Genomic DNA, 27,006 nt, shown 5'->3' on the forward strand with positions numbered 1-27,006 from the left:
AGGAGCTGAACGATGCAACATGTGCATAAAAGCTTGATAATGTTTTTAAAACATATCACTTGAAATATGTTAACACATATGTTCTTTCATTTAGAACTCTTTCAAAATACATAATTTGTCCCTTTAACTTCATTCCCAACTCATTAAAGCTCATATGCATACAGAAACCTTTTAGAAGTTTTCTTCTGGTCCTTCCCCATCACCAGAATGACCTTTCTTTTCCCACACAAGCATTACAGAGTCCGTGCTCTTCCCTTGCATCTCTCCCTCCAGCTCTTTCAGTGTCATTTCCAGTCTGGTGGCAGTTTATACCACCAGCATTTAAAAGGGTGGCAGCTAGCATAGTCTGCCTGAGGCAGGATTCAGCTTGCTCACATTTCCAAAGTTTAAAGGTTTCTTGTGGTTCAGAGTTGCCTGATTGTCTGTTTGTGAATAATTGGCTCTTTCTAAGCATCAGATCCATTTTAATTTATTATTATTATTATTGTATCAAGATTGGATGAATGGAATAATAGACCTTCCATTACTGTAGAAATTTTTGATCAAATAGGCAATTCAAAGTTCCATGTCAGTTTCTCAAGCAGAGTTGAAATTGAGGTAGGAGTGTACACACCGATGTATGCAAGCTGGATATGAAACCCAGTTTAATTTCTCAGTCCCAGTAAGATAATGAGCCACTAAGTAGAGTGTTTTCAGTAGGTGTTTTCTTTCGAATACAGGAGGAGAAGCTGTTAAATCATTGCTCAGAAGTTCCTCGGGTAAGGCAAGGTAACTCTTTTCATGCCATATTTTCAGTTAAATAAAATATGACCTTTACACGGTGCTGTAAATTGGCCTTGAGCACACCTCTAGGTGGAATTACCTTCGCTTCCCAAGTATCACATGCTGCAAGCTTCCACTGAGCCGTCTGTGCATGCATACATATTACAATGCTGATTTTGTAAAGTCTCCAGTTACTCAGATGTATGGCTTAATCAAATCAGGCTCCTGATTTCTGAATTTTATATAATTTCATTCTCAGTAGTTCCCTTTCAAGGTCAAAGGCAACCTCTGTGCTTTTAGGAATATTCTACTTGCAGAAATCTTTGATGCTATTGCATGCAGTTCATGATTTTTAACAGAATATAGTTTGTCCCACCTGGTATGTGGGTGACAAGATGATACTGAAGAATATTTGCAGGAACAGTGTTCTTGATCTGTCTTACCTGCTGTAAAGTGAGGAAGAAACTTCTGTTTTAATTACCACTATTAAATGACTTTCCTGTGTATTGGGGTCATGAAGCCTTAGTTGTGTGATTTCAAAATGCCAGGTACTGATTGGGATGAGAGGACCTTGAATGTTCACTTATCATGAACATCTTAGAGTGTCTATAGATGTGACCTGGCACAGAAATGTGAGAATTGAGGGAAGAAAGAACAAAAATGTTGCCACACGTTTCTTCTGAAGTCTAGCATTGAGAAGTTGGAATCAGAAACAGGAACTGTAACAGGAAAAAACCAGAAAATGAATGTGTGTGCATCAGTCTGTTTTTAGCATTTGTACTTTGCTGCATTAGACTTTTATTGTGTTTCCAAATCAACAATATTAATCAAATTATTTTTTAGTCTTATTTTCAATGCTTCCCCACCTTTCCTTCTTGCTCCTCATCTATGCGTGCTGTATATCCTATCAGTAAGTGAACAGGCAGAAAATACAACTAAATATTTTGCTGTGAGCTACAGCTCCATTTCTAATGCCTGCTGGATTTACCATGTTTTAGGAGTAAACATTTCATATTTGATTATATTTTGATAATGCAGTAAGTGCTACAGCATGTTCTTCATTTTCCTCACAACATATGGGGCTTTCTGCTCATTGTCTCTCACTAACTTTCAGTATTTTCCTTTGAGCTTTCAACAGCAAAGGCATACACTTCCCTCAGTGCTTTGCATTTCTTCAGAAAAACATTAGGTGAATTTGAGTAATTTCCTCTTGCAAGAATGTATTGTGTTTGAGTTTAGGTGAATTATATTCTGCTGATTAGTGAAGCAAGTGCTGTGCTCCATCTGCTAGAGAACGGGAATGGGATATTTATAACGTGATGGATGTCACTGTTGGGTGGGTTTGCAGTGCTTCAGTGTGACTAAGCGGTTTGCTAGGGCTGTAGGCTGCTTTGTTTGGTTTGTTTTAAAGAGAACACGCTGACTTGGGGATAGGGAGTGTTACTGCAGAACTGTGGCTTTTTGCAAGAACTACAACTGAAGCGTTCAGCATCAGGGACAAAGCCAAGGCATGCTGCCCTTTTAGAAATGAAGTCAGGAAAACAAATGCACAGAAACAAGGACTGATGCACATGGAATTAGATTTATACATGAACATTCAATGCTGGATTTTTTCCTCTCAGAGCAATTAGAGAAGGGGAAGATGTCAGGTTGGTGAAATTTCCCCTGCATTTGTGGTGCAGCATCCACCAGAATGTTCCTCGTGTCCTAGTTTGCTTACAACTAACCACCTGCATCTTTAGTATTCTTCTAAAATGGCCTCTTTTACTCATCCCAAGGACTGGTGAGTGTTTCAGCACTGCAGAAGGGCTTTGTGGCATTGGTATGCTGACACTAGCAAGTGCATCCATTGACATCAGTATGTGAGATGAACACTTGAAAACTCTGCTGTTCATTTCTTAGTGTCCTTTTCCTTACAATGCGAACAGTGACTGTTTTTCAGTGTAGAGATAATATAGTTATAACAAGCTAAGAAGTCTCAAAAAGATCCCCAAACCAGGAAAACTAATTACAGCAGAACTGTGCAAGAATGCCTTAGTACTGTACCATGCCGAAATTTGCTGCTCTTTAAAAGTCAGAGGGGTGTATTCCTCTCTTTAGTAAAGCACTTATTTTTCTTAAGGTCATAAAAAACAAAGCACACCATTTGAACTTATGTTAAAATAATAGAATAATGTCTGTGATAAAATATAGTATTTATTTGCTTTCAGCATTTGAACTGTGACAAATCTGCAAAGGAAATGAACAGCTACTGCTCTAGTTAAATAGTCCTTTTAATATTACAAGTACGTTTACATTGTTAGACCCATGTGTACCTTAATGATTCCTGGAAGCACTATGACTTGGCCCAAAGGGAAGCACAAACCTAATACTTTATATTGTATGAATTAAATGCAGCTAAGTGAAGTGTAGGGAAATTAAAAAGAATTAGGCAAAACAAAAACACTGCTGTAAAGCTTTTATTAAACACTTAGACAGTGACTAAAGAATGTGCAGGAAGAATTGAACTGCTGATTCATTTACCCAAATGCTGCTTACTGCAGCCTTCTGGCTGGTGAGTCAGGCACAGTCCTATGTGCCTAACACATCTAGATCCAGAACTCAAACAGGTTCAGTCCCCATTGTTATCCATGTGAAATAATCAGATCTGAAAAATACAATTTAGTGCACTGCACCTCACAATGATATCCTGCACTGCTGGAACAAGTGACCCATTGAAACCATTATGGATAATAAACAGTGCTCTGCCAGCCTAGTTGATGCTGTGTGGATGTTTTCTTTCTTCCTCATGGATGTTAAGAGCTTTCTCCATAGACAGCTTCTACTGAGGTGAATGGAAACAGGAATAGATTCTATACGGAAGTAATAGATAAACACACAGTGGCAGACAACTTGATGATTAGATCTCCAAGCAGAATAGGTGAAATTTCATTCACTCTGAACTTAAAAATATTTTTTCCTCCATCATTTCTTTCTACAGATTATTGTTGACGTACTTTTTAGAAGTTATCTGTACTAATTGGCTTTGGATTGAGTTTTGTGCCCAGATCAAGAGCAGGCAAGAGATTGATAGGCAGATGTGAGTGGGGTATAAATGACCAGGCAGGCTGGTGACCCTGTAGGTAAGGGCACTATTGTTAGCAGACAAATGTCCTGGCTTGATTTCAATGTCAAGGAACTTCATTCAGAAATCAGATATTCCCTAATAGCCAGGACAGGCTTTTTAGCTAGGAGCAGTCAGTAAGTAAAACAAGATTTAAACGGATAATGTTGATTTTTGCAGACTTTGTGGCACTGAAGGTGGACAGTAACTTTCCTGCTAGTCACTAGGAGAGATAGTGAGGAAAATTTTTATTAAAACTTGCTAACTGGTTCCTCAGAGAAACAGAGAAATCTTAAGGAAAAGTGAGAGAGGAAGTAGCAGAGTCTTGAGGCAAATGTATGAAAGAGAAAGCAAAGAAGTAGGGGAAGAGGAGTAGTAAATGAAATAAAAGTTCACTCAATGAAATTGGGATAAATGTGGGCTTATGCTAAACTTGAAATTATTTTTTAATTATATAAAACCAAAATGTTTGAGTTTTTGGAAACTGGGTCTTGTATCATTGTCCTTAAGGCTTTTTTTTTTTTTTTAGTTTGGACTTGGAAATGAAATACTTGAAAAGTATGTTTCATTCCTGGGTTTCTTTTTTTGCTGATTTTACTGTACTGTAGATCCCACAGAAGGACTACAATGCTCTTCCAGAAGTACAGTGTCTTCTTTCTGAAAAAATCTTACCTCTCCTGGTTTTGTTTGTGAGTCGGGATTTTTACCCTAAGTGACCTGGTGATTGTGCATATTCTCAGCAGAACTCTGCACTGCTTGTGGTCAGGGTGACGGCTCTGAAGAGAGCTTATGTGAGGGATAACAATCTCCAAGAGTGGGCTTGGTGCTCACAGTGAAACATACACTGGGAAATATCAATCGATGCCCCAGTTTTATATATTTAGGTTCATTTTCTGCTTTTACTTATGCCTTCATATCTCTTATTTTCAGGTCATTTAAATAAGAGACATGTGGTGGGACTCTATCATTTAAGCAAAATTGGTATTCTGCCATCCATGAAATTGCATGGACACCTTCAACTTATCCCGAAGTGCAAATTATGTGTATTTCTCTACTTTAAAAAGTCAATGTGAATAAATGCTTAAAAATATGGGTCACAAAAAACATTAAAAGGGATATACGTTTTTTCTCTCCAGGGTTCACTTCCTTATTTCCTGCCTTTTTCACCATCCTTCAAAGCACATATATCAAGTTGAACCATTGTTGACTGAGTAACAGGAGTATTTGACACACTTGCCACCGACTCTGACATAAAACACCGACATTGTTTTAGTCCAGATGCTTTTCTTCCTCTCGTTTCCCCTTGCTGGAGAAGCAGCTGTACTTCCTAGTCCTTCTGTGGGAGCAAGCCTAGGAAACTGGCTTGAGGTGTTCCCTGCCCATGGCTGGTATAATCACACTGCTATGGAGCATCTTTAATTGTACTGCCTATAAACCTCAACAGTGTCCAAATGAGTCCCTTTCATTTCTTCCTGGTGGATATATGACAGTATTCTACTGCATGGCAGATGTCCATGGCCCCACCTAGACCATCCACATAGCACAAGGACATATTTGTGTTTGCTGGAGGCAAAATAAAGGAGGAAACATCTAACTATCATGCTTCTGTTCTCCTAAATTCCAGGTGTCTCTGTTCAAATGCACTATGGAATGTTCAATGCAAATATTGGGTTTTGCGAGACCAAAAATTATAGTTGTAAATGGCTTCTTCTTTATTAACACTCTTATATGAAAGGAATGTGAACACCTTACCAGCAAAGGGGATTGTACCTCATTGCTCTCTGCTACCTGAAGCTGAACACTGAAGAAAGGAGAATGTCAGCACTAAGGGGCATTGGTTAGTGATGGGACTTGGTTAGTTGAGCTGATGACTGGATTTGGTGATCTTGGAGATCTTTTTCCAAACTAGATGGCTCTATGAACGTACCACAGAGTTACTGACAGTCATGGGAAGAGGTTCCTTGAGCACCTAGTCCAACTCCTATCCCAAGACAGGGAAATCTGTACTGTGCTCAAGGGATTTTTCTGTAATAAGGAGAGACAGAGATTTCCTGTTCTTTGTAGGAAGCACCCGTGGTGTCTGGCAGTCATTGGTCACAAAGGTCTACTGATATCTAAACTAAATTGACTTTTCTGAAATGAGAAATCCGTTACTTCTGCCCTCTTACAGAGGGGCCACTACAGAAAGTAAATTATTCCTTTTTTTTTTTTTTTGCAACGGACTTTTAAACATCTGAAGCTTTTCTTGAAACTGAACAAGTTTGTTTCTTTTCCTTTCTTCTTGAAGCTTTTCTTGATACCGAACATCTTTTCTCCTTTGAGTCATTTGCTGTGTTGCCTTTGTGAACTTCTCTTTCTTCTAGATTTCCTGCAGGATACTTTTTTTCAGTGATCCAGCAAAGGCCTTACAAATGCTGAATACAGTGAACAGATGAAATTCCCCTTTCAATATTTGCCTCATTTATAAAGTTTGATGCTCTTTACTGGTGTTGAGTTTTTTAAAATATGCCATAGTTTTTCTTACAAAATAGCACTCTTGTTGTCTTGTAGCCTGTATCTTTGCAGTTAGTTATTCCCTATGTATAACCTTGTCCTTATTGATCTGTCACCATTTTTTTCATCAGGCTCTTTCTCCGATTTGTCATGCTCATTCTGAATTTTAATCCTGTCCTGCAATATTTTTGTGGCCTTTTCAGCTTGATACCAATGACAGAGTCCCTGAAAATGATGGAGGGGGAGGAACAGGATACTCAGTCTGGATAACTTATTTCCTAATTCTGTCATTTATTATGAATTGTTTGGTCTCTATGAAATGCTGTTAGTAAGCTGATGCCCACAGTATCAGTAAGATGTATGTATGGCTATTATTTCTTAAGGTACATTGTTTATGAAATATTGAACTGTTATGAAAAATTATGAAACATTGAAGTGGAAGATGACAAACAATGGCTAAATACCAGCATGGACAGAAATTTTGAGCTCAGCAATCTGAGTAAACAGTATAATACCAACTGTTTGCAAACCTGGAAAGCAAAGAGAGCAGCAGTTAGTCTATAGAAAGGATAGTCCTCAGCTACCAGTTTGTGTTACTGTTCCAAAGACAGTGAACATTTGCAATTTAATCTGGAGTAACAGCAGCTTGGTTTTTCAAGATTAGAAGATGGTGATTCAGTTAATTAAAGTTTGTGCCTACACTTCAAAGTACTAGCCTGCCTCTTACAGATAGAACACCTTACTCCACCACTCTGTGTAAGGTGACTTGCAGACTTGTTTCTGCATGCAGGGTTAGGATGTATTGTGGGATCTTTTGGTAATCCCAGATGGCAGGATCTGCCAACTCTGTGCTGTCTAGGAAAGCTTGATTTGCTCTTCTGGGCCTCCAGCATGTCTTGAGAACTGTACAACTCGGATTAGGATTTAACAAGGTAGAACAGGATGAATTTATAACAAGTCCTGATCCCATCCTTATGTTGTCTGACTGTGCTGCAGTTGTTCCAAGCTTCCTTGCTTCACCTCTCTTCAAACTGCTGCTCACACACTGTTGGCTAAAAAATGAATGAGGAAAAATATATTTCCTAACTGGTTGTGGATGAATTTATGCCTATTGAGCCTCCAACTTTCAGTTATGATCTGTCCCATGTATGTAATAACACATTTTCTGCAGGTGATGAGGTTTCTATAACTTGTGATGAACTGCAGGCAGCACTTTGGTTTATTTTGTAATGCTTCTTTGTGTGTACCTGAAAATGGGTCATTTTTCTCCTGTAAGAATCACAACAGGTATCTCCACAGGGGGACAGGCAGCAGTTGGACTCCACAGGGGAGGAGAGATGCTGCCATTACTTTTATTCTGATTGTACATTGCTGAAGCTGGAACATACCTACCCTGATCCAGGCTTTAAGCTTGTCAAGTGAAAATTGTTTACTGGAATAAATAAAGAAAAAATGATGATGATGATTGCCTTCTTAACACATACAGTGGAGAGAATGGAAATCAGTCAGCTGTGGGTTTTGGTCTCAGGACAGCAGAGATTGTTTCCTTGTGTGACCTTTATAACAAGTGTCAGACTTCATCCTGTACAGATCAGGCTAGTGTGGCATTGGATATTAATCCTGATGGAAAAGGATTATGTGATTTTTGAGGCACTGAGATAGATTATCCTTTTTGGGCTGCCTGGATGGTAGCAAGGGTCTTTCTGCAGATACTGGCATGGAGCATTGTGCTAGAAGAACAGTGCTAGAGGAGCTGAGCGTGAACAGTACTTCTGACTTGAACTTTTTTTCACTTTCCATTTGTTCCTGTTGCGTGAATATGCTGCTTTTGAGGACTTGCTGCTTCAAGCAGAGGCAGTGATGTGAATGGCAGTGGTGCAGGCTTTGAGAAGTCTGCCTGTTACAAGCTCACAACAAATAAAAACTCCAGAAGGAAATGTTGGAATATCGTTGCGTTTTTAAAGATGCAGCCCATTCTAACATTAAAGATTTTACCCAATATTTTGATAATTTATGTCTTCCCCTTAAATGTACATGGGACTGATAATGTTGGTGTTCTGCAGCATTGCATTTAGCCCTCATAACTGCTGGGTTTCACAATGATAATAGAGGAGAAGTGATGGTTTTGCTGATTTGTTGTTCTCTGCCCCTTTCCATCTGCCCCAGGGGCCACATCCCATCCTTAACTTCCTCCCTGGACTTCCTAGGTCTGTCCCAAAAAGTGCTACTTTCAGAAAGAGGCTTTTACCATGACACTTCAGTCCGGAACTCTTTGCTGAGGTCTGTATAATTTTAATCACTTTTTTTATTCTTCTTTGATATTTGTAGACCCAGGTTTTAAAGAAAATATGAACAAGTATGGAAGACTGAAAACATGTATTTATGCTCTTCTATATTTGCTTTCTGAATTCTGAGAAATTTCACACAAAGTGTATGTTCTCAGACCTTCCAGAGTGCAACCTATTCTTTCTTAATGTAAGGAACCTCTGTTTCTCTCTAGAAATGTATGTCATTCCCTGCTGTCTTGGAAGGAACCTGATTGACTGCATAGCTTTCAGACACCTAAAGTGGAGAAAAATGAGTTAAAAAACACTCTCTCCATGATATGAGTGGTGAAGAAATCTGTCAGTAGCTTCTGCTTTAGGTACACAAACTGCCCAGTGAAAAGTGATCTGAAAATAAATGCCGTGATTTTTTTTTCCTTTTTCTGTTCCTGAATTTATGTATTTAATTAATCTCCTTCTATTTACAAGATCCATTTTTACTCAGATATAAAAAACAAATGCTCTGACAAATAAATCTAGTAGCAAATGTAGGAAGCTGTCTGGAATTGCTGTACTGAAGACCTGTCAGCTGCTCAACTGTGTGATTACTAATTGCTCAAGTTTCATTGAATCAAAACACTAGTTTTATGTTAAGGAGGGAGTTCAAAATTGGAGCCCTTCAATTGCTGTATTAGCTTTAAAATGCTTTACTGCTGTTCAAGGAGGCATGTCAGTTTTAACTGTAATAATTCAAACAGTTGTCAGTAATTGAAGGCAGCTTGCATAGGCTTTCTTTCTTTTTTTAATCTGGTTAGACCTGTTCTTTTATTTCAGTTGAATGTTGTTGCTGTTGTTTTGCTTTCCCTGTATCCTCATATCCTTTATGGACCCAAGAGAGCACTAAATAAGCATCAGGTGAAGGTCATTAAAAAAATTAGTCTATTGATTTTGGTGAAACCCAGGCTCAACTCAGGATATTGCTACAAATTATAGAAAAATTACAAAAAAAAAAAAAAAAACAAACAAACAAATAAAACCAACCAAATCAACAAACACCATACAACCCAGTAATATAAATGTGAACAAGAATTATATATTTTATTCCAAGAAGTGCAACTGTTCCATCTTGTTTTTTCAGTACTGCTTCATATTTCATGATACACACTTGCTGTGAGCACTTCACATCTGTTGCCTAGTTTTATTTTGACATTGCCATTCCTGTTTCCATTCCCATCTTTCCTTTTTTTGTGCAAGTTAATGCTGCTGAAAAGAAACGGACAGTAAAAACTCTTCATCTCATGGTGTTGCATCTTTGTCCAAATTAAGATTCATTAAATTGCTTCCTTTTTCATTTAGTTTCCACATATCTTCTCTTAGGCTACCTTTGTGCTTTCAAGCTGTACTTTGTTAGGGGTAGAGTGTGTATATATATATATATACATATATATATATATATATATATATACAGTCTTTGCTAGCCATGCTTCAGTTTGTATTGCATTTAAAAGATGCTGCGTATCGACTTAGTCACAGGATTCCTCAGTAACATAATAATAGGTTTAAGAATAAAATCATTCACTTTGGGAAATATAATGTGCTTTTTACAATGATCTAGCTATTATTTGCAGGAAGATATTATTCAAAGTACCTTTAGTTTTCAACAGGCAGTAAGCTATTCAGACAGGCTAAGGGACAGGCAGCCCAGCATGAGGTGAGTTGTTTCAGGCTGCTGGAAGGCTCTTGTTCCCACTAGGCATACCAAGAGCTTTTAACACAACCCTTGGAATAGTTAGCAGCCCCTGTCTCAGTTACACCACACTGTAAAAATAGTCACTCTGACTAGCAAACAGATAGCTGACCTTAAAATGAGTGCTCTACACCAGAGCTAGTCATTTTTGCATTATTTTTGCCTTGTTCTGCTCCTGGATTAGTGCATGATATTGGCAATTTTTTAGGGAGAGTTTCATTCCATGTGGAAAAATATGAGGCCAGATGATAATAAATGGAGACTGCAGCAAGTGCTCTCCCTAAATTGAGGTCTTTTTTAATAGAGGGCATATATATAGGGAGATCTGCTTTGTTTTGGGTAGGAATGGAGAGAGATTTCTTTTGACATTTTTGGATGCTTATCATTGGAAATGATTTTCTAATGTGTCTTAAAATTCTTTTGTGTCCAAGAAGTGAAACAGACATAAGGTAAATAAAAAGGAATAAATATTCAGACCATGCTAGTACTGAATGACAACTGACACTTTCAGTGGATTTTGAATATCCATCAGTGATAACTTGCAGATGAATTGTTATATTATGCTTTCTGAAACTATTAGTTTTGTCCCATACCTGTGAGCTGCCAGTAGCTTAACCGGACATACATATGGTAGCAAATGCTCTTTCCTACAGAGTTATTTGTAGGATCATTCTCTATGATTGTAATCTCTTCTGGATAGGGAGTGAGTCGGCATTTTATAAGGGGATGCAAAGATGTGTGTGGCCTATTGAACATCTCTGTAATTAATGTCGCTTTATCAGATGATTACAGGAATTAGTAGATTGTGCTACCATGATACAACAGACAGATTGAGTTTAGTAATTGTTCGGAAAGAAAAGAAAATGGGAAGAGTAGTGTCAAACATTTCTGGATTGGGTAGCTCTTTACATAGTTATAACATCCAACTGCTCAGAAATACCCTTGAGAACAAAGAGCTATCTCTGTGGGTTCTTTCCCAAACTCTAACTGCTGCCAACATCTCAGACTTGTGTCTCCCCTGATCTCTGTATGTGTATTTGGTAATTATAGGCATAGAGAACCTTAGCCTTTAAATTTCACCAGGAGGGAAATTTGTATAAATGTCAAATTGTTTAATTGTTTGTCAGACTGAAAAAAGAAAAAAAGAAAAAGAAAAAAAACAGGGAAGGGCAATAATTGTCCCTTCTGCAATCTAGAAAATAATACTATAAAATATTACATCAGCTGTTGGCAACTGTAGGCTTGCCTACCTGCTAATTTACAAGCACTCCAGAATCCTTTGTAATCCAGCCATTGCTAATTATATTCGTAATGATTTATTTAAGGACTCCATGCACGTCAGTAAAAAGTCACCTGACAAAAAGCAAAATGAAGATTAGGTGACTGGAAGTGCATAGAATGGAGAAGAATAACCCAACAACGGAGCTGAGATGAAGTTTATACAAAGTGAATAGCTAAGAAAAAAAGAAATAAAATGAGAGAGAGAATAGCTTTGTTTTCAACTCATCATACAAGAGGCAGAGTTCCTGATTTGGCACTCGGCAGTTCCCATCAGAGGTTATTAAGAGCAGGGAAACAGGTGTCTGGTGGCTGGCGAGGAAATGAGAAGCCGTGACACCTGAACTGAGATCACAGGCATCTTCCTGACATTGTGTCTGGAGAAAAAGTCTTAACTGTCTGCTGCCTCTGCTCTTCTTCTGGCTGTAGGGACACACGACTCTCAGCTGTTAAAACTTCCATTTGTTTATAAGACTTCTTTTTTTTTTTTTCCGTAGAGGACTGTAATGATGCACATCAACTTTATCCTGTCCTGAGCAAAATGCTAAGTTAAGAAAAAACTATGAAGGATTGTGTAGTGGAGCGCAACACTTTTTAGTGTTGAGTCTCTAGGTCATTTTGAAGCAGGGATTTGAGCAGTGTCCCTTAGGAATTGCTGTTATACATGCTGAAATGATCAATCAAGGATAAAAAATGGACTGTTCTCATCTCATAGATCATTTCACAGTGAAACACTTAAACTCCTGGCTGCTTTCTGAAAAACAGAGGATCTGCATTAATAAGGTGACCTTATCATAGCCACCCCTGGGGGGAAGGAAGTGAGAAAAAAGCTTGTGGAAAGAAAGTGAATCCAATTGCTAATCTTTTTTTTTTTTTTTTTCAGGGAGACTTGGATTTCTGAATGCAAATTACTTTATATTTAAATTGTGTGAAAGCACAAAAGGTTCGTGTCTACAATTGACAGTTATTTTGTTAGCTGACTCACAGAGCCGTGCAAATGGTTTCCAGTGTTAAGTTTCTTTGGATTTGTTTTCTTTGTTCTTAGCAGATCTTGCAGCAGTGATCATTCTGATTAATGTATTCTACACTCTGCTTTACTCTTGATTCATGTTTTTTGCAGCAGTCAGCGTTCTGGCCTCAGTAAGGTGAGGCTGTGCAAAGTGGCTTTTGTATTTCTCCAGTAGTGCTCATCTGATGGGCTGTCTCCCAGCTGGAGATGAGAGAAGCAGAGTCCACTGTAACATATTTTGTATGCTAGCACCCCCAAATAGAAGTTAAAACAGACTTTTATCGACAGATGTACAACAGTTTCAGATGTACCCCCCTGTGACAGCAGACAGACCATGCATACTCTCTGTGTTACTGGAACATCAGCTCTGTATCCCTGTAAGTCTCTCAGACCAGGTGCATTGGCTTTGTGACTCAGTTTGGATAGCATGGTGGTTCAGAGGGGCTCAGTACATCCCCAGGTTGGAGATGGTGTGCTTGGATTTCAAAAAATCTACCATTTAACATAAGTATTACTTCTGGGGGGAAGGAGAATGCATAACTTAAATTCTGCCATGTCTCACTTCAGGCATGTGAAAACTAGTGGCCAGACTGTGCTACATGTTGAGAAACCAATAATCAGGTGAATAGAATGGTTCTCTTTGTGTTTAGATTGATGGAGGTATTGACTCACCATTCACCTAAAATACAAACTTCATTGAGCTACTGAAGTTTCAGTTAAAGTCAGGCCCTGTCTCCCCCACCTACTGAACTATAATGATTGCCACCATCAGTTGGTTTTGAACTTGATCATCCCTAAGTTCCCTTCCAACCCAAGCCATTCTATGTTTCTATGTAATATAAGCATAGATGTAGAAGCAACAGTTCTGCAAATCACTTGCTTGATTGCCCCAGATATACATCAATCATGCAAACAGCTTACCTGAGGCATGCAAACTCCATTGCATCTTTTCTATTTTTTTTTTTTATTCAGCATATTTTTATTCTTTTAAGAGCGTTCTGGCATTTATTCCTGCAATCAATCTGCCATACCCTGCTGATGCCTCTTCTTTTGTTGTTTTTTCCAAATCTCTCATCAGTGTCTCAAGCATTACATTGTTCTTCAACCTGCACCAAGTGCCTAGACCTAAAATACTAAGGCCTCAGTGGCCTTGGTTTCTTCACAAGCCACTTGTCTCCATTGCATTCCTGAAAATCACAGCTTCAGGAATCATATCATGGAAAAATGCCAGGACAAAGTGTCTGACTCACAATGTCAGATCTTCAGCAATGAAATCAGAAAATATTCAGGTATAACCGCCACCATGCTGTAACAGAAAACATTACTTTGAAGCTGTTGTTCATGAGTAAAGCATGTGAATTAATCAGAAAACTTTTTACTTTCTTGTGAATATTTGCAAGCCGTTTTCCATTCTTTATAGGAAATCTAACACAGAGTAGGCTTTGTTTTGGTTATGTAAATCAAAAAGTTGATGGTTTTTTTGTTTTGTTTTTGTTTTTCCAGCTTCAGATCCTTTAGCTTTTTCATCTTGATTTTATGTAGTCAACTACAAAAAACAGGAGAAAAGATTTGGAGGGTGTCTATACAGAAGGCTCAGAAAGAAAAGGGTGGAAAAGTAGATTATATGGACCTCCCAAGTCAAAGTATTTTTCCTTGTTCTCACTCTTCCGGTTCAAGACAATAAATATAAATTGATGTTTTTTAGCTTCTTTTTTGGATATATTCAGTTCTTAGCAGTAAATGTTTAAACAAGTGAGAGTATCAAGAAGTATGATAGTTGATGGATACTTGAAACTCAAGGTGAAGTGACTCAATCTAAGTCAAATAAAATCTAACAAAATTTATTAAAGTTTTTAATACTTTTCCTTTGAAGTGAAACTCTTTAAACAAATATTTGTTGATAAAATTCCATCAAACTGCTTTTTCACCTAGAATTTTCACAACATATGAGTATGGTACATAACTGGACAGCTCTTCCACCTGTTCTGGAAGAAGGATTCCAATCTGTTCACACAAGATAATCAATTGAAAGCATATAAATCAATTTAAAGCATACAAATGTTCAACATGCAAAATATTAAAGGGAGAAGTAGTACATTCTTCTTCTGAATGTTTGCTCTAAGTACTGTTTTTTTAAGCTAAATGTTGGGCTTTCTGAACACTGGGACAGGGAGCTGTTACTTGTGAACAACAGTTTCAATAGTTTTGGTTGAGTTTCAGCTTAATGTATGAATCCCACGTCTTCGCTGTCATGAAATCTCCATTTTACCACTTTTGCAGTGTTGCTGGCATATGTCTCCAGCTGTCTGTTACTGACACAGAGTTGCTTGTGATTATCTGATGCTGAGCTGTTCTGCTTTGTTTTTGAGTTTTTAATCTCTGCAACGATACCTGAAAGTGCTATGCATATGGTGATTATTGGGGCAGAGTACAGTTGTCTTTGAATTTTACACAGAACATTGGGAATTCTAATGATCTTTATATCCATACAGAATGTGAACTAGATTTCTGTCTGATTTCATAATTTAACATTGCAAACTGTTGACTTGCTGACTATAACATTATCATTTTTCAGATTGGCAGACAAATAGCCTTGTAGGAGTGTCTGTGTGTGCATTTATATACCATCCAAAGTATAGAATATATTTTAAATGCCTAGGTATAACTTGATAAATCACATCAAAATTTCTGAACTTAAGAAATGGAAGTTAGATACCTAAACTCATGTTAATTGCCAACACAGAATCACAGAGTCACAGAACTGTAGGGGTTGGAAGGGACCTCTAGAGATCAAGTCCAAACCCCCTGCCAAAGAAGGCTCCCTAGACCAGGGTGTACGGGTAAGGGAAGTACTGATTACTGAAAGTCTTCCACTGATGTTCAGTAAGTAGCATCCCAAAGACCTGGTTGTCATTTTAGAGGAGTTTTAAAGACAGGAAATTCTAATCCTCTTAGTTTTCCTAAATATGGAGTTTATATTGATCTTGGTATTTCAGTGGGGCCTGTAATTAAAAAACAAACAAACAAACAAACATATTAGTCACACATTAATGTATCGACCTTTTTTTTTCTTCATTTACAATTGTGTTATAGTCAGAAGATGTAATAAAAAACCACCAACAAAGCCCAAACAAACCAAAACATGTAATGCAGTGCAAGAGGCAGTGAATATGCTGTCTGAGAATGTTTTGTCAGGGGAAACATTACCTTGGAGGTATTTAAGACATTTAAAAGCAAGTCTAATTGTTAGTTACATTTATTGTTTCCTACTTCAGCAATACTTTTCTCTAAAATACAGATCTCAACATTAAATTACTGCAGAATAATAAACTTTCCTCAAATCAGCTGATTTTCAGTAGCTGCCCGTGTATGCGTTCTTACAATTGGCAAATGTGAGTTAATCCACAGTAGTTTGCTCTCAATTGAATGAATATGTTAGCTTACAGTAGCTTGGTTACCTGCTATGCTTCTACCTTCAGAAGTGATCAACAAGAAATCAACTATAATATTATACATTGAGCCTATGATTTGTAGAAACATATTTTCTTGGGGAAGGGTTGACCTGGGAATTCCTGACTGTATAGATGAAGAAAAGGACATTTACAACTGGAGGTACAGAGTTGGGGTCTGAATCTCTTCACCCAGATGAGGAGCCCAAGTAGGAGGTATTTTATAAGAGGTAGGAGACTGCACCATGGTGCACTCCTGGCCTTGCTGGCCAGTTTGTAAGAGTATCTCTCTCAGTCTGTGTTTGAAAGGAGGTTTGCATATATATTCATTTGAGAATTTCAGGCTGTGAGAGTAAGAAGATGGAGGTATTCTTTTGCAGACCTCGCTCCATGAAGGACTGGATTTCCAGCATGTGTGCTCCATGGTTTCTACATTTGGGATTTTGGCAGCTTCCACACTGAGCATGATGGTATTTGAGAGAGAGCCCTGCTGAGTCAGGTGATAGCTCTCTAGGATTTCTTGAACTGCAGTGCTGCATTTAAGGCCCACAACAAGCCCTTCTGAGTCCAACATTTCATTGAGTCCCTTTCACAGTGTGAAGTGTGAGCAGGAATGGTTACTGACCCTTTTCTTTGAAATGAAGAGATTTAAAAAATAATACTGCCATAGCAGTCAGGAGTTAGTTCAGTGATTTTTGGGGAGATCGTGGAAAATCAAAATATTTATATCATGGTTTGTGTGTAAAATCATCTGTGGATGTTAGCTGATCACTCAGGAAAACAAAGAAGCCTCTGTGTAATGAAATTGCTCCCTCCTCTTGTTAAATTGTAACTGGTAGTATTGTTAGCAATCATACTAAGCCATCAAAGATTGACTTGCCTTTGGCAACTGACTGTGCCTTTCCACACTGAGGTAGTCCTTCCACATCACAGGCACATCAAGTAATAGTGTCTTCTGAACTGTCCTTACTTGTTAAGAAATGTATTGATTCATCATGTTTTCTAAGTGGAGAATTTATCTATCACACTCTCCAGCTAGCTGACTATTTAAAGCAGTATCTTGAGCTACTGCAATGTGCTATTTCTATTTCACCCCTTGAACAGAATATAGACTTCTTTTGTTCTGTGGTCTTTTTTTTTTTTTTTTTTTTAATCTCTTGTGGTTTTGGATAAAAACTGTAGGTTTCCTTTCTATTTATGTTCACTAAAATCTGTGGTTATTCTCAGTAGTAACACCTCTGCATGTAATATAATCTTTGTTGTCTCTCCACCTCTCATCTTTTCTATTTTATTACCTCTTGCATGTACTGGTAAATAAAAAGGGAGTGAATTTGGAAGATATAGGCCATTTGGAAGAACTGCTGTGTGTATCATATCAGAGAGTTCAGAAGATTATGGAAATATTTACAGCTCCAAAAGAGTCAATCTGTACACCAAAATTGAATTTAGGAGTGGACATAAGCCCTGTATATTTTAGCTGTTCTAGAAGGACTGGTTTGCAATATTTTATGGCCTCAGAATGGTAAAACTAGTTATGATGAATTTAGCAAAGTCTATATACTGCACTGCCCCACCATTTCTTATTTTCACTGACATTATTTTTTCATCAGTTTGGACTGTGTAGGATGTGCAGACAGTGTATGTTCAAAATATTGGATTGCTGTGTTTTTGCATACAAACCTTATAAAGAAGAAGAAGTACCAGACTGTGTGTACAAGCATCAAAATTTGATTATATGCAGGATCTAATCTTAATATCACACCATCCTCACAGAAAAGCATTGCAAGAATATTCCAATTCGTATTCTGAATGGTGTGTTTCTCTGCAGTCGTTCTGCAGAATTCTTATTCCTACCAGGAGAATATCAGTATATTGAACTGAATAAAAATGTGTACATTAAATTGCTCATTCAAATGTCCAGCTTTGATGTTTGTGGAAAATTTAAGCAGGAGGCAATATAAACTGAGTTTTGTTTTATTGATAAGAGGCTAATTTGAGTTACAAAACAGGAAAGAATGAGAAGTTGTATAATATGCTGGAAATGTGAAAAAAATGCAGATTTCAGTTATTAGCTTTCATGGCTGTATTTGCATAGAAATATACTAACGGCTGGAAGACATTTCACGCATGAACTTGATAGAGGATCTTTAAATATATTCGTGTTAGAAGAGTGCTTAAAGGGAACCTCAAACTTGAAAATTCTTCTCTTTGTTTAAAAAACAAAAACAAAAACAAAAACAGCCATAGTTTCCCTGCCATATTTTAGTACAAGATATTTCTTTATGAAACAAAGCTTCCTTTGTTATGAGAAATACAGTGACAGACCATGAAGGTGCCCCTTTCTGATCACACTTCAAAAAAGACTGTGATTCTCCTAAATGTTAAATGTTATTGTACAGTAGATGTTGCTCATGTTTTTGTGGAAAATATTAGCAAAGCATGAAGTGCCTGGAGGATTCAAACACCTCTTGTGTTTTTGGATTCCCATTTTCTGCTTTGGGGGAAACAACTTCCTTGCGAGTGAGGCAAAGATTGCCAGTTTTCTTTGTTATGTGAGGTAATTGGTGTTAAGCCCTCCTTGAAGAACTAGAGGAATTCCTGTCCATTATAGTTAAAGCACATTACGAATTTGTTATTTACTTGGGTGACAGCAACCCCTTCCAGTATTAGCCTGTGAGTTGATTTTTTGTTTTGTTTTGTTTTAATTCACATTACTAGCACAGAGCAGGTACAACACCATTCGGAACTAATAAATGATAATGTTGTCTGGTCTTAGTAGAAGTGGAGAGGTTCAGGGCGTGAAGGAAAGATTTGCATCACAGTGACCACTTGCACATTCTGTTTCTAGCAGTTTTGACATTGTTTGCCAAACATGACAAATTATGTTCTATTAATTTAAATTTGTTTATTAATGAGACACAGCTGAGGAAGGCATTTTTTTCTAAAATATTCCAAGGATTATCCTGTTCTGTTATCTCCACTGACTTTCCATGACAGGAATTTTACATGCTCACTTTAGTTGAGGTTCTTCAAAGGAGTTGCTGGCCCATCTCCAACTGTGACTTTCATTCGAAGTAGAAAAGTTGATTTTCTCTTCTGAAGTGGTGAGCATTAATTCCTGGAAATATTTTCTAAAAGCTCACTTCATACTGAGCTATAGCTAGCCCTGAAAAGGATTAGAAATAGCAAGATGAGTATAAATTAAAAAGCACTGGATTATGAAAATGTATCACTTCAACCAGTTTTGATTCTGTCCTCACTTATGAAAGCCCATTTCTGATGATGATGATGATTGTCAAGGAGACCAGAAAAAGTAGAATTCATCTGTAGAATCTGTTCTGTCTCCTGCTGAAATCAGACTTTCAAAGGAAAGTAAAAATGTTGTGTATGTGGAGGTACCATTCTGGAAAAATGCATTTTTTTGTTGTTTTCTTCTGCACATATCTCATATTATTTTTGTAAACCTCTCAAGCAGTATTAGTCTATACAGAAAAGGCCTATGGCATTGTTTTCCCTGCCAGTATGAGATATAAATGCTGGCTCAAGACAGACAGCACTGTAGAGATATGAGAACAAATTAAAAAAAATAATAAAAAAAAGGAAATATGAAAAAGGGCCATGACTACTATCTTACTCAGAATCTCTCTCTAAAGCATAATATAATCATGGGCAGTGTGTAGTAACTGTAATTTGCATTGAAGCCAGAAGGTTACGTAGAGTTTAGTCACTGCCAAATTAAAGTCCCTTTGATATATATGGTTCGGGAGGAATAACATATTGCAGCGGTGCAGAATGTATATATGTAAAGCTACAGTCATACTAGTAAAATAATTATGAAAATCCAGGGAAAAAAGTCTGGTTTAAATAAAAGAAAGGAACATTTCAAATCAGATTTCCAGAGCTCCAGAGAAAGTGAAAATATGTGAGCTGAAGCCATCAGTGGATGGTAGTAAGATCATTAGGACAGCAACCGCTGCAATGTGCTCAACACACATCTTGAAGATGGTGGCAGTGGTACCAAAAGGACATATTTTAAAGGTGAGCCCATGTCTGAGTTAGCTCAAAGAAAATGTTGTCTTCCCTGCTTTCCTCCCAGGCAAGTTTATAGTGTGGAAAACAGCATACTGCTGGTATGCAGATGGTGTTTAGCAAGATGGTGTGCAACAGGGTTGGAGCTGGAAGTCACAATGATCTGACGGATCCAGTTTCTGCCTCATACTGAGAGAATAACTGGGTGAGAGCAAGAAGAGCTGCTGCCCCACACCAAGGCAAGTTCATGCTAACTGCCAGCACCTCCTGATTCCTGTTGACTTTCTGTGAGCAGGTTCAGCTTGTAATTTGGAAAAGGAAAACAGTCCTGCACCCATCCTTAAAGGATTGTCTGTCTCATACCTATCCTATAGCCTGCCAGAATGGGAAAAATAAGTATCTTACAGTATCTGCAGTATTGGTATCCACAGCAGCAGACATTGGAATTTTCTCTTTTCAATGCAGATAAAAATCCAAAGGATATTTATATAGCTTTAAAATTTTATAATTAGCTTTATAATTTTAATGATGATCTTTGGATTGGGAACCTTCAGCATTTAGTGAATGTCTGACACTTTCTTTGGTATTTGCTTTCTCCAGCCAGCCAATAACATCAAGGAAAGCACCTTCTCCACTGATCACTCACTTAAACATTTCTTTGTCATGCTACAGAATATACCAGCTACCTCTGGGAAATAAACGTCTCTTGTGTGAATAGAGCCATAAAGTGTTTTTGAGGTTTCATTTCTTTGAAAGAGTATTCTGTTAGGACATGCGAGTTTAATGTAAAAGAAGATTGAGTAGTGTCCTTAGCCCCAAGAAAGGTTAGACCACTCTCAGGAATTGGTACTAAATAGCCTTGCAGTGCTGCTCCTTCTCTTCTGGGGATGGTTTAAGGCCACAGATTTCAAAAGATTAAACCTTAAGAATTTATCTCTGTAATCTTGGTACTTTCCTCTTGGTATTGGAGCACTTTGAAAATTATATGTGGACAGAAGCATTTGCTTTGTCTGTCTTCTAGGATCGTACAGCAACTGGACCATATTTGTTCCATTTGAATTTTGTGTAGTCATTGTGATGCTGAAAGAAGAAAGTTGCCTTGAGAGTTCAACATTATTGAAAAAGCTAAAGTGGGATCAACCTTTGGGAATGTCTGTCTTGCTCTGTCTAACAGCAGATTTTCCTTTTCCAGCCCCTCTCTCCACTTTGAAACATCAGGAAGTTGTATATGGCTTTATTCATAGGGAGATTCATTCATTTACACCTGGCAATGACTTTATCTTGCACTTTATCATGAGAGAAAATGAGATACTATGATCAATTGGAGGTTTCCTGGCCACCTGTTAGATCACATTCTTGGTCAAAACTTAATCAGTTTATGGGTGGATTGAAGAAGTATACATACATGTGCTTTTGAATAGTCTTCAGTTCTTGAGTGTTGGTGAGTTTTCAAGCTTATAACTTTAAATGCTATTGTTAAAATAAAGTGAATTACCTAAATAATTGTGAACGCATCTCTCAGGGTACATTAGAGCTTTAAAGCAATTGTTCAAGAAATGTACTGCTTGGAAAATAAATAAATTCTGAAGAAAATAATAGCATTTTCTAAACCACGTATCTAAATAGATAGGGATTCCTATAGTAGTCTGGCATATAATTATTGCGGAGTAGTCAGGTAGTAGTGAAGCCCCTTCACCTGAATAGTAAAAGAAGATTGGAATTTCTTCATCAGTAGATTTAAAGTCAATACGGTGTCCCTTGAGGTTTTGCTATAAAAGGTGGAAGTAATGTGACTGATGAGCATAATTTTAATGTTTTGCTGTGGAAGAGATTTAGCACCTGCGTAACTATTATTGGTACCATTAGCTTTTCATTTTGTATTTTTATGTGAAAACACATCAAAACAGCAGGGATCAGCTTTTTCTTTAACACTCTGTTTTTAGTTTTCAAGAAAAACAGCAGCAGAAAAATATAGGTTGTGTTCCAGGAAACAGCCGCTCACAAGTCCCAAAAGGGCTGGGGATGTGCTCTGTGGTTTTCCTTACTCTTGGAGTGGTACTTTTACTTTTTTAAACTGAGGCTTCATTTGTTTTTTGTAAATATGACAATCTCCTTCTCAGCAGGATTATATTGTTTCTAAAAGTCTGAAATTGCTAAAGGATGTAAATCTGGTGAGGATCTGGTTATTCCCTTAACAATGCATTTTAAAGCCTACACCCATAAAATAGCTCGACATTCGTAAGCTCAAGGCCATCTTCTCTGGCTAGATAGAGCTCAATCAACTGGCTTGAAATGGGGAAATGTGTGAAGTAGAAAGGAGTGCCGACACCATGTATTCTGTGCTTAAACCAATCTCTTCCTCTGCTTCACAGCTAACCGATGCAGATTATTTATAGATTTCAGAGCCAAAAATTAACACAGTTCCTTGCAGGAAGAAAATAAATGTATGGGATCATTATTAATTCTTTAGCATTATAATGCCTTCTGGCTCAATGTGTGTGCTGAGGACCAAGTGTAAACACACATTTATCATCCCAACTCTTAATCTGTTCCCAAAAATGTCCTTCAGTGGGGAACTGTAGAACAGCTTTTCTAAAGGATCTGAGACCTTTTTCTTTGTCACTAACACAAAGATCTTTACAGACTTTGCTGTAACTGAACCTTCAAATGTAAAGTGTTATGAATGCTAGTTTAGAATGTTCCGGTTTGGGAAAAAGAGAACAAAAAAACCCACAAACAAAACAAAAACAAAGAAACAAAAAAAAAAAACCCACTGTGATGCTAGTTGCCTCTACGCAAATGCTTTTTGTTTTCTTTTATTAGGATAAATTAGCCAGACTGATGAGATCTTCCCTTCTTCAAAATCTACCCTAATTTCCATGTCTTTAGCTTCTCTTAGTTCCTCCTGTTATTTCTAGTTTCTCCATTTTTATTTTCCTTTCCCTTGACAGCAGTCTTAGATGGTGCTAATGGATTTCAGCTGCAGAGGAAGTGCAGTACCAATAAGATTCGGTGTATCAAATCCCTCACTGGCCACTGAACTTAGAGAGACAAAATAGTCCTTCACATAATTTTACCAGTATTCATGGAGTAATTCCGGCCATCATCCTCTCATCTCTCTGCAGCTCCTTCTACCTCCATCATAACACAAGGTGGAGGAGATAGGATCACTACAGTAGCTGTTATTGTTTGATCAGCAACACAATCTTTGCTGGAATTTCATTTCCCTTGCAGCCTCACTTCTAGAATACATTTGTCATCCATACTTTGTAGCAGACTTCTATTTGCCTGTAATTACATACCAGTCTGGCAATACTTTATTGTTAACATAAAGTACTGGTGTTTAAATCCCCAATCTTTCATTGAAGTATTTGCAAAACTCTGTAATTGCTAAAATAATAAAGCTGCCATTATTGTATGGGAAGTTTACAGCCTGTTACTGAAATACTTGTATCAGCTTAACGATACCTGTATGCATTCCTTATATTCTCATGGCTTAAGAGACATACTTCTGAGTTTCTGATGCCTTCACAGAATGGCTGAGGTGGGAAGGAACCTTGTGGATTCCTTTGAGCTCTGGACATTCTATGATTCTGTGACTCTTATGACTTCTGGATACCATGGTGTACATAATCTCCTGCTCAAGCGGGGCCACCTGGAACTGGTAGCCCAAGGCCATGCTCAGGCAACTGTTATCTCGGAGCATGCAGGAGACTCCACAATCTCTGGGCAACCAATTCCAGCACTCGGTCATGATATCTTTTCTTCTGGGTTGTGGTCTGTTCTCATGTATTGTTTCTAAGGAGTCTATAGAAGATCTCTAGGAAAAACAAGTTCAGTGTGGTTAGACTCAGTGTAATGGCTAGAGATAGCACTCCAAACGTTTATGGATATGAAAAGCAGGAAACACAAAGTATTTTGGTTTCATTTTGTGTTGGCTTTCTGCAAGCAGAACAACAGCAATGCCCCTCTCTTGCTTTTCATTACTCGTTGTGCTGTCGTTTGGCCTTTACACTATTCCCCACTTTGTCGATCTGCTCCCAAACAAGTCGGGCAAAGCAGACCTCAGCACTGAACACCTGGGTAAGAGTAACTGGTAACTGGTGCATGATCGTCATTTTTCTTTCCCACACAGAAAGCTTACAAAATCCACACCGAGTATACATGTGTCTCCAGCAGCTCGGGAATTTGTTATAATGGCATGGTTTCAGCCTGGCTTTTGTACACACGCATAGAACATCTTTACAAGGGGGATGGCAGGGAACCTCTAGTTCTTCCAGCAGCACTCACTGCGCGGTACCACTGCCACCACCGCGAAGAATTGGGTGCACAGAACCGCGGGGGGAGGGGGGGTCCCCGTGCACTGAACACCTCCCGCCCGGCGCTGAGCGGGCCGGGGCAGCCTCGAACCCGCGACGAGGAGGGTTGCACCCGCCGTGCCCCCGCCGGCAGCGCGGCCCCTCGCCCGCCCCTCATCCCGGCTCGCGTCGCTCCGCGCTGGATTGCTCGTGTCTGCCCGGCGCTGGGGCTGCCCGGCTGGCGGCGCGGCCAGGCTAGCTCAGCCGAGCGCAGAGGCGGATTTTGAGGAACAATAACAGAGAGGGGAGTGCGGGACCGGCGCGGCCGCCCCGCCCGCCGCCGCCGCACCATGTACGCCTTTGTGCGGTTCCTGGAGGACAACGTCTGCTACGCGCTGCCCGTCTCCTGCGTGCAGGACTTCAGCCCCACGTCCCAGCTCGACTTCGACAACCAGAAGGTCTACACGGTGTACCGCAACCCCGAGGAGGCGGCGGAGGAGGACGACGAGAGCCCCGGAGAGTGGGGGGAGCGCCTGCTGCTCCACAAGGCCCAGATCCTGGCGCTGGCAGGTGGGCGCGGGCAGGGCCGGATGGGGGAGGGGGCGGACGGAGCACTGCGGGGCGGGGGGGGGGAAGGGCCGGGGCTGGGGGGGCCCGCGTGTGACCCCCAGAGCGAGCGACGAGGGGACCGTGGGGCGGGGCTGGGTGAGGGGACACCTCTCCCCCCGAGATAAAAAAAAAAAAAAAAAAAAAGAAGAAAAAAAAAAAGGATGATTTCCCTGCGTGATGTGTTTATAGCGCGCGGAGTCATTTCTATACCTTCGCAGCTCGTGTTGCTGGTTTCTGTCCACTCTGTGAGTTTAAGCGAGTTCCCGAATTGGGAGGCAGAGGGGGAAGCAGAGCTTCGCGTGTGGGGCTCGGTGGTGCTCAGCACGTTGTTTGCACGCTTCTCTTACACATGGCTCCCTACCTGCGAGTACCACTTCAACTCGTTAAAAAATAAACCCATGCTTTGGCCGTTTCAATCCTGCTGGGATGATGCTGCTGTGTGGTCCCCCAAGTCGTGACCTGTTGGCAGCATGAAGACTTTCTGTAGTTTCCTTGCAGCTGTAGAAAGCTGTGGCCTCTTTGCAGCTGGCGTAGGAAGAAAGTTTGAGTGGTTGGGAGTGAGCTGGTATGGAGGTGGCCCGTAGGACAGGACAAGCTGAGTGTCACTGAGTGGCCCACAGGGTGCTGGGTTCCAATCCTGAGCTCCACGCTTGGGGAGAAATACAGCCCATGGCTATTTCCCCAAATATGGCCTGGGCTGTGGAAACTGCTCTCCTGCACTGCGAAGGCCATGCCTGCTTCTGATCCCTGAACCGGACAGCTTAGGGCTACAGGCATCTAGAACTAGTGTTTTCCTAGTTTTTATTTTAGTTTAGAAAACAACAGTTCCTGAAGTAAGTCAGGTGGTTCTTCTAGTCCCTGAGTCAGAGAGTGACTTGTGCCTGTGTACAGCAGTGGCCATAAGCAGACGCTAGGAACAAATAAGAAACAGGGAGATTGTACGTCACTTCCCTGTAGAGTTATTCTGATTTGTGAATATCTGCAATCCCCGGAGTTCAGGAATAACTTGGGCTGACAGAGGAGTGAATTGTCCTGCCAAGTTTTTGTTGTCCTGTGCCAACACAGAGTGTTTTGTGTGACCTCTGTGTAGCATAGGAGAATTGATATATGAGTTATTTGCAAATTGCCTGCTGTGGACATGGAAACAGCAGTGTCACTGCTTGGGGTTTGCTTGGCCTCTTCTCAAAGGTTTCCCACATCGACTTCACCTTCCTCTTTCTTAGTGAGGAAATGCCCTTTCTGTTCACCCCAGCCCAGCTCAGTTGTTTCAGAGTTCTCAGTCATGCTATTTTGTTAATGTGCTGAGCTTACAAAGTTGCCTCAGTTTTCCAGACGTGCTCCTACTTCTTTCTGCCAGTTCACTCATCCCAGACAGAGTTTGTTCCTAGGAGAATGATAGTTTGTTGCATCTCTCTGGAACCAGAACAAGAAAATGTATTCTGTTTCTCCATAGAGCAAAACTTGTTACCTGTATTAGAGATTTGCATTAATTGCTCCTCAGAGATCTAAGTTTTTATAGGAGCTTTTCCTACTGAGCCAGAAACACAAAGAAACAGAGCTGACATGATAAAAATAGTTCTATATCTCAATACATATGGCTGTACATGTTACATGGTTGGAAAATTTTTCACGAGTTTATACTTCTGTTCTTCGTTCCTTCCCCTATCATATAAAAATACCATAACAACTAAACTCGCTGCTAAAGGATTAGTTACTTTTAGAGTTTTCACTTTCTCACCTGATTATTAATGCCTACGTTTATTTTATAGTGGTTAAAACACTTGGGATAAAAGTTGATTTTACATGGAGATACTTTTGGTTTCTAGTGACCAATTAAGTTTGTGTGGCAAACAGATCAAGACAACTGTTCATAGCAAATGTTTCAAGTTTGGTGTTATGCAGTGCTTTTGTAATGTAAAAGATAAGTTTAAAAGTCAGTAACATGTCACACACTTGTATAGAAGT

At 39.2% G+C, this 27,006-nt stretch overlaps 1 protein-coding gene across 3 annotated transcripts in view; it reads left to right on the forward strand.

Annotated features, from left to right (window-relative positions):
* LOC136050322 (BEN domain-containing protein 5-like) overlaps positions 1-27,006 on the forward strand; it is an 842,375-nt gene that overhangs the window by 479,735 nt on the left and 335,634 nt on the right. Inside the window, exon 1 of one of the 3 annotated variants that reach the window (XM_065739181.1) lies at positions 24,678-25,002. The exons of 1 other annotated variant lie outside the window; for it this stretch is intronic. In XM_065739181.1, coding sequence (XP_065595253.1) covers positions 24,783-25,002 — 220 coding nt within the window. In that variant the 5' untranslated portion in view covers positions 24,678-24,782. Of the gene's footprint in view, positions 1-24,677; positions 25,003-27,006 lie in introns of those variants that run through there. One more of the 3 variants, XM_065739173.1, reaches the window with a different exon arrangement.

This window comes from Cyrtonyx montezumae, unplaced genomic scaffold (genome assembly GCF_038088225.1).
Source record: "Cyrtonyx montezumae isolate F1298 unplaced genomic scaffold, pur_monq_1.0 scaffold_1, whole genome shotgun sequence".
Taxonomy (NCBI): Eukaryota; Metazoa; Chordata; class Aves; order Galliformes; family Odontophoridae; genus Cyrtonyx; species Cyrtonyx montezumae.